Source organism: Callorhinchus milii, unplaced genomic scaffold, assembly GCF_018977255.1.
Source record: "Callorhinchus milii isolate IMCB2004 unplaced genomic scaffold, IMCB_Cmil_1.0 Scaffold24, whole genome shotgun sequence".
In the NCBI taxonomy this organism is placed as follows: domain Eukaryota; kingdom Metazoa; phylum Chordata; class Chondrichthyes; order Chimaeriformes; family Callorhinchidae; genus Callorhinchus; species Callorhinchus milii.
Window position 1 is genome coordinate 5,015,810 of NW_024704765.1, and position 8,702 is coordinate 5,024,511.

General features: G+C 41.1%; 1 protein-coding gene across 3 annotated transcripts in view; it reads left to right on the forward strand.

Moving 5' to 3' along the window:
* Positions 1 to 8,702, forward strand: part of LOC103187667 (guanine nucleotide-binding protein G(I)/G(S)/G(T) subunit beta-1) — a 33,824-nt gene extending 25,122 nt beyond the window's left edge. For all 3 annotated transcript variants that reach the window (XM_007907272.2, XM_042343583.1, XM_007907273.2), the window contains exons 5-11: positions 2,259 to 2,322; positions 2,882 to 3,044; positions 3,204 to 3,270; positions 5,381 to 5,582; positions 6,263 to 6,479; positions 6,819 to 6,929; positions 8,036 to 8,702. In XM_007907272.2, coding sequence (XP_007905463.1) covers positions 2,259 to 2,322; positions 2,882 to 3,044; positions 3,204 to 3,270; positions 5,381 to 5,582; positions 6,263 to 6,479; positions 6,819 to 6,925 — 820 coding nt within the window. In that variant the 3' untranslated portion in view covers positions 6,926 to 6,929; positions 8,036 to 8,702. The remainder of the gene's footprint in view (positions 1 to 2,258; positions 2,323 to 2,881; positions 3,045 to 3,203; positions 3,271 to 5,380; positions 5,583 to 6,262; positions 6,480 to 6,818; positions 6,930 to 8,035) is intronic.

An 8,702-nucleotide genomic window follows, 5' to 3' on the forward strand; every position in this document is an offset into this window, starting at 1 on the left:
CACAAACACACACACCTGATTTGCCCACAAAATGCAGTATATTCTGTGAAGCACTTTGAGACGTCTCAACGATGTGACAAGACGCTATAACAAATGTAAGGACTATTATTATGGATTCAGATACTGGACCTGTTGACAGTTTTAGGGTCAGGGTGCCAGCATGTTTCTCTCCTATGTAGCTTTGTCGACCTATTGAGATATTAAAGCTGCATTTTTGCAATGATGGCATTACGGCTTAAAGCAGGTGAGACATTCTTAAGAAATATGCAGTGATCATATCAATGGAACTATTTGTAAGAGAAACCCGTCTGGTTACATTCCTATTTTCAAGCCCACTTAAAAAAATTTGGCTCACATTCTTAAATAACACTGCTCAAGCTAAATTCTCATATGATGACAATAATTCAAAGAAAATGAATTAAGTTTGTTTAATTTGGAGCTGCTTAAAGCAGCATATTTTGATGAGCCCAATTTCAAGAAATTTCATTTTCAACAGAAACTCGTCAGTTTGGTGTAAAGAAGGGTTAAAACAGATTTTATGGTGAACAGGATGTATTGATGCATTAAAAAAAATCTCAAACTAATTAAGATGAAGCAGGTGTGGATTAAACCTGTAGGGAAATCTAACTGCTATATGATCTGTGCACCTAGACTCTGTAGTTTATCAGCCAGTGGAGCTTATTCAACTATAAGACAGACCGCACGACTAACATTTCTTAAACTTTGCAAAACTTGAGCATAAAAATCTTTTTCTAGTGTCTTTTTCTGATTCCGCGCTGTTATATTTAAACTACTTTGCTCTCGCTGTGTACTTTGAAATAGCATTGCTTAATAACTGATAATTGTTCTGTTCTCAATGAGCCACAGCTAAATCAAGCAGAGGATGCTTTTTTTAATCTCTCCAGCAAGCTTTCATAAACATTCCATTGCCCATTGCATGACAGTTGATCAACAGGCTCTATCTGCTTCCTTGACTGAAGTCAGGTGACTTGCTGTTTGCGAATTCTTCCAGCTGCTGTTTGTGTCTTCGTGCAAATAAGTCAAGTCCTCTGCACTTATGAATCATGACATTAAGTGTAATTTATAGGGCAAGGTAGCTTTCAATGTCTCCAACAATAGCCAACTTTGTTTACAAAATATTTTAATCACCGTATGAATACAAAGGGATATATTTTTTGAAAAGACTTTTAGGATCACCTCTAATTGCATTTTAAGATTTAATTCAGTATTCAGTTAACTATACCGGTAACTACTTGACATGTTTCAGCTAATGATGCATTAATATGATGGTACAATTCAATTGTGATCATACAACCTGCCTTAAAAAGATGTCCTGCATCAGTGACCTGCAAATATTCCGATGCACTTGCGTCATTTTCACGTAATTTTTCAGTGGACGTAAGCCTATTATATGATCATAAGAAATACATATTGGAATTCAATTTACATGTGAATTGCAGGCCTTCGTTTTTTTTGCTTCAGCTTGTTAATAAACCTTGATAATGTATGACGCACAGATGGAGATCTCAGGGGTACGCAATTATCGTGAGGATTGTTTGTTGTTATGAAAATGTGAAATGTTCCCATTGACTTTATGTACTTGATGATGATGATTGGAAAACAATAATAGTACATTTGATATAAAGCCCTTCATGGTGGGTGAGCACTCCAAAACAAAGCATTTCAGAAGATATACTGTGAAGTGACTGTATTTTGTGGACAAACACAGCAGCCACGTTGCACACAACAATCTAAACAATCTTCCACAAACAACCATGAAGTGAATAATAAATTTTATTTGAGGCATTTTTTGGTGCAATATTAATATTGAACAGTGCATAGCATTTACAGGACCAGACACAAACGAAAAAAATTTCATACTAAGTTCCTATTCATTCATTTTTAAGTTCAGTGGTTTAAATTGACACTTTTTTAATTTGTATAACTAAAGCTGCGTATTGAAGTTCTTGTTTGTGAGCTGAACGGAACAGTAGTTTTCAAAATAAATATTATATATTGCTGCATTTAAATTTATTGGTCTAACGAAAGCATTAGAATGAGAGATAAATTGACCACTTGTGTGTGTTATGTGTAGTCCCTACAGATGTAGGCTTTCTTTAAAATTCTGGCTCATTTTGAATGGTATGAAACTGCTGAAGTTATGAGAGAATTTGAAGCTTCATTCTGAACTGCATTGGCTGTTTTTTTCCATGCAGTTCTACGATGTGGTGTCAGCTGTGTGTTTTTTGTCCCTGTAGACTGCTTGTGAGTGCCTCTCAGGACGGGAAACTGATCATTTGGGATAGCTACACCACAAACAAGGTTGGTGGAATCTAAATACTGAAACCTAGTCTCAATTTCCATAACTACTATCTAACACTGTACATCAACATTCAAAATATACCCACAGCAACAGTAAACCACGACATTAGTCTTTTTTTGAACATATGACCTTTTTGAATTGCTGTAGTTATATAAATTGAGGCCACTAGTCACTAAGTTGTTAAATTCATTGCTCAGCACAGTACTGAGCTACACACATCAGGGAGATTTTATGGTTGATTATATTATTAGCTGATCTCAGCATTCCAGGGTGGGAAAATGGATCAAAACAACTATTATTGGGCCGATAGTACATTTATTTCTGCATTATTTCAAATTTCCATCACTTCATTTCAAGTTTCAGGAGCAAATTGTATAGATTTTTGCTAGAAAATAATATCTCGGGATACAGTATAAAGTTTGGGGCACGACATCAAGCGACTGCCAAGTGGTGGAAAGCGAACTAGATGGACCTTGGTCTTCTTTCGCCTAGCAAATTCTTATGTTATTTTCTGATTGATCTGCATTCAATAGTTGTGTGTTTTCCTTTGGACAATAGGTTCATGCCATTCCCCTGCGCTCTTCCTGGGTAATGACCTGTGCATATGCTCCTTCTGGTAACTACGTTGCTTGTGGTGGTTTGGACAACATCTGCTCCATTTACAATCTGAAAACCCGTGAAGGAAATGTCCGTGTGAGCCGCGAGCTGGCTGGGCATACAGGTACGTCCTCGCATTCATTCGATAATGGAGTGGTTGCAGGCCAGGTTCATGTGAATTCTTAAGAATAGAGAAGAGTGACTAATAATGCAGTATGCAGATATTGATCTTGGTTTTATGTAATTATTGGTTTTCAATAACTTCCGACGGTCTTGGTTGCAGGTTATCTTTCTTGCTGCCGTTTCCTGGATGATAACCAAATTATAACCAGCTCCGGAGACACCACCTGGTGAGTGCTAGAAGTGTATTAGAGATTTTAAGAGACTGGCTAAATATAGTATGTTGTTGCTATTTCAGTAAATTGCTACAAATGTTTCGTCACTATAAAGCATAAAAGTTTTCACTTTGATTTGGATAATTCCACCTGATCAGAACACAAGGGTCAGTTGTTGAGCTGAGGCCCTCACTGCTCGTTTCCCCCCTCACTCACATTCATACATGGGCCAACATCAGGCAAAGGATAGCAAGTAGCTAAATCTAGTATCTAGACCTGGAATGTCCCTTAGTTCCAAAGTGAAAAACTGAGTATCCAAGTACCTTTCCTCCTCTATCCTCAACTCCACGACCACCGATGTCCTGACAGCTGCCTGTCTGACATCGAGTCCTGAACGAGAGACAACTTTCTTCAGCTCAACGTGCGCAAAACTGAGGCCCTCCTGATTGGCTCATGTCAGCGCCTCCGCACCTCAGGCGCTGACAGCATCAGCATCCAAGGCCGCACTCTCCACCTCTCAAAGCCATCAGGAACCTCGGGGTTCTGTTCGACCCTGAGCTGTTCTTTCTTCCCCACATCCGCGCCACAACTGGCACTGCCTTCCACCACCTCCGGAACATCGCCAGACTACGGCATTACCTCACCCCTCACGCTGCTGAAACATTGGTCCACGCCTTTATCACCTCAAGGCTGGACTACAGAAACTCTCTCTTCGCCGGCCTTCCCACCACCTCCCTCCACACTGCAGGTCATTCAGAACTCTGCAGCTCGTGTACTGTCCCGCACCAGGCTTCGCGACCACATCACTCCCACCCTCGCTCGCCTCCACTGGCTCCCCATCCCCCAGAGGATTGAATTCAAGATCCTCATCCTCACCTACAAGGCCATTCACGGCCTCGCTCCCTCCTACCTCTCTGACCTACTATCCCCCTACCTACCTGCCCGTACCCTCCGTTCCTCTGGCTCCGGTCTGCTCCACATCCCCCGCCCCAATCGCCCTACCATCGGTGGCCGGGCCTTCAGCCTCTCATCCCCGAGGCTCTGGAACTCCATCCCCCAGTGCCTTCGCCGCTTCCTCCATTTCCTCCTTCAAGGCCGGTCTCAAGACCGTTCTCTTCAACCGTGCCTTCACCCCCCCTCTCAACTCTCTACCCCCTCCTCGCTCCTTCCCTCCCCTCACCCTGACCTTTTCCCCCTTGCTCGGGTCCCGACCCAACTGTCCAGCGCCTTGGGACGTCCTCCCAACGTGAAAGGTGCTCTATAAATGCAATCTTGTTGTTGTTGTAGATGGAAGAGAATACCTAATCTCGTTTCACCCACAAAATATACAGTCAATTCACTTTACAGTATATTCTGTGAAGCACTTTGAGACATCTAGAAGACCTGACAAGGTGCATGAATTGCAAGAATTATTAAAATGCAAGAATTATTATTTAATATTGAGGATAATTAGATGGATGTGGAAAGGAAAAAGATAGCTGTGCATAAAAATTTTTGAGTAACTCTCACTTTGAGGTTATTATTTTCCACCTCTTTAGGGAATAAAAACTGTTCGAACATTAAAAGCTGTCTGTCTCTGGATTACAGTCAAGGATGTGGAGTCATTTGTACATCCCATTCCTGTGTAAAATTTGATTATAATTCATCCCAGGTAAATCATAGAATCATTGGAATTATTTGACAGCTTTGTATATCGAGGGTTTGTTTGGTCACATTGCAGAAATTAGAATATTTCCTTGTGGGTGCGCTCTGATTGTTAGCCAAGGGAGGCAAGGGCAACAGTTCATCCTGCTTGTTTGTTTTGTTTGTCTCTCAAATAATAGTCAAATGCTTCACACACAAGCACTAAATGAAGTGTTGTGTTTTGTTGCAATAAGTTAATCTCCACTGTAGGGTATATCCTAAACCCTGACTAATTGTTAAACTGTGCAGTGTAAATTTCTATTGCAGTTCAAAATTGTTTATTGCAGGGTGTCCATTTCATCTAGCCCACCCATCCCCCTCCGTAATCCGTCAGTGTTGTCTCAATATGGCATCAGGCCCTCAGCAGCCAAAAGGTTGGACCGCTCTGTTTTAATGCATCTGATAAGTTATTTATCTTTTTTAATTTCTCTCTCACCATTAGTGCTCTTTGGGACATTGAAACCGGGCAGCAAACTACTACATTCACTGGTCACACTGGTGATGTCATGAGCCTTTCTCTTGCCCCTGACACAAGGCTCTTTGTCTCCGGTGCATGCGATGCTTCGGGCAAACTCTGGGACATTCGAGAGGGCATGTGCCGACAGACCTTCACCGGACACGAATCTGACATCAATGCCATTTGTGTAAGTTTAGCTTCGATTTTGTAATTGCATTTGGGGGAATGAGAAGCTTTGCAGGGCTACAGGGAAAGAGTGGTCGTGTGGGACTTGTTGGATAGCTCTTTTCAAAGACCGTGCACGATGGGACGAATGGTCTCCTTCTGTGCTGTCGGATTCTGTGATTCTATTCTAAGCTTGTATAAAAACCACGCTCATATCTGAAGATTTCTTAACTATTTAAACTTTAAATCGAAGTGGTTTATTCTTCCACATACTATGGTATTGATATTTGAAGTACAGGTGCGGTTAAGCCTAAATAGATTTGTATATCCTTACATTTAGTCCGGGGATATACAAATCTGTGGTGGAGTCCTGTGGCATGTGGCGCTTTCCTCTTGGGAGTTAGACAATTAGACAAATTTCCTTACTCCACACGCCTCTGTTTACCTAGCAGTAAGTAGGAACCAGGTTGTTGGTGGATTGGCGCTTTTCTGAGGGTAATAATCCCTTCAAAAATAATAGCAATAATTTGGTCACTCAATCCACGACTGTTTGTGCACTATTGGCTGCCGAGTTTCGCCCACAAAATATAGTCTAAGCACTTTATATTCTATGAAGCGCTTTGAAACGTCTCGGAAGATCTGATATGCGCTATGTCAAATGAAAGGACTATTATTAATAAACTTTGCCGTGTTGTCTTTCAGTTCTTCCCGAATGGAAATGCATTTGCAACTGGTTCAGATGACGCCACTTGCAGACTGTTTGACCTGCGTGCTGATCAGGAGTTGATGGTTTATTCCCACGATAACATCATTTGTGGCATTACATCTGTAGCATTCTCCAAGAGTGGTCGTCTCCTGCTCGCTGGATACGACGACTTCAATTGCAATGTCTGGGACACCCTGAAGGCTGATCGTGCCGGTAACTTTTTTTCCAAACTATTTCAATTGTGTTTTCTTGCATTCGATTCATGGTGGACATTTTGAGGGCTCGGGTTATAACGAGTTTGCTGTGCAGTGACAGGAGGGAGTCAGACAGACTATTGGGCATCTTATTGCATCGCAACAGATCTTTTGACCCTTCTTTTCAATTCACCCTTATTTCCCAAGTTTCCAGCTCCTGTTAAGCATCCCAATCCATTTTGTCTGCTACCTCTTGAATATTTTAAGCACCACCACAGGGTTGATGCATTTGTATGTCCTGTTTTGGTGGTGTGGAAACGTCTGATTAATTAATACCTTTTCCCCTTTACTGTTTCAGGTGTTCTGGCAGGACATGATAACCGTGTTAGCTGCCTGGGTGTTACTGATGACGGCATGGCAGTCGCAACAGGGTCATGGGATAGCTTCCTGAAGATCTGGAACTAAACCTGTAGGTTTGCAGAGTAGCATTCTACCGTTGAATGCAATTGTGTGTGTGTGTGCGTGCGTGTCTATACCCATTCATGTTTCAATTATCAAGATCAGCGTCAGAACATATTTGCCTCGAGCACCACTGAACATATTCAGGTTACATGCAAAAATAGGAACAAAAGTGCAGCCTTGTGGAATGCAGCAACATGTATCACACCTCTACCCCACCTCCCTCTAGTAAAGATGTAAATTGTGCTGTTAAGGATAGGAATAGCCTTTTTTTTTGACTTGTCAGCACTGCAGTTCTTTCTGACTTTTTCTAGATAAAATAGGCACAGATATGGGTTTTCAAACATATCGGTGCACATCCGTGCAGTTGTTCATCTGTTATTCCTGCAGCTGTGGAAACCTGTAATAAATGGGGTGAATTTCATCGATTTTTCAAAATAATCTCAAAACATTGACAGGGATCATTAAAGTCTGTTTTTAGCCATAAAATAATAGTTAATGTGGCATTAGTCACATCAGTTAGGATCATATAATTTAATCCGATTTATGCAAAGTGCGAATTGTGTCAAACTTGCGTGGAATATAAACTCTTGAACGGGATTTGGGAGATTATGTGATATTTCCAGATCAGTCTTGTGCAAGTTTTACTGTAATGGTGGGGGGGATTTCACATGCCAAAACATTCCTTTGCTAATTCTTCACTTTTATCAGGTAGCATTTGACAAAACTTTATAGTGTAGAGAATAAGCTAATTCTCAGAAGCACGGTATGTTGTACAGAAAGAGGATTCCTTGTGTTTGAATGTATGAGATCAAGTGTTATCGACTCGGTTGCAGCACTGGGTGGTTTTCCAAAGCGTCACTTGGAAGTGAGGAGGCCCCTTGGATTAGGAGCACACTCGTTGTTTTGGTTTGCTAATTGGGGAGTAGAATCATTTCAGCCAACGCTATGCAGTGTACACCCTGTCGGTTTAACTGCAGCAATTGCCAGAATTCCTTGCGCTCAGCTAAGCTGTGGGCCAGCTTTACAATTCACTCCGGAAATGTGTCGGTTTGTTCCACTTGCTGCCTAAAATACTCACCGGTTTGATTTTTTTTTCTTGTTAATCTCCGTCAGATTGCAGATGGACTCCATGGTGAATGGAAGAGCATTCCACATTCAATGACATTGCATATCCGATCCACTGATACTGACTTGGACACCCCCAAACTTCAAAGGGCAAAATGTATTTTTAATCCTTTGCTATAATGAAGAGCACAATGTTAGCCATTTTTAAATGGAAGATTCTGTGGTATAAAAAAAAATGAGGTTGCGCATTCTTTCTGGGACCATTATTTTGTTTCTGTCTTTGAGAAAACACTATCATCCCACGGAAAATTTAACTAGAGATAATCATGAAATAAACAGCTAATTTTCTCAGTAGTTTAACATTTTTAGAAATGGCGAAGATATATACTGTCAAGTTAAGGGTTGAAAGCTCTGTTTTAACACAATTCTCATTTTTTAAGTTGTGTTTTTAGCTGAAGGAATTTGCTGGTAATGTAATTTTTCTGCGAAACAAGGGAGTCCGAGACTACGGTGCAGCACCCTGGTTTGTTGATGACTGTAAATTAGTCCCAGATCTATTTTTCTTTGGTCTTGTCCTGTGTCACACAAGACCTTTTTGTTGCACAAATCTTGCGAGTGAAATATATGCGTTGGAACGAAACGTAACCAAGCACATACAGTCCTGGTATCGAACGCTTGTTTTTAAATATGTAATTTCCCCACCCACCCCCCCCCC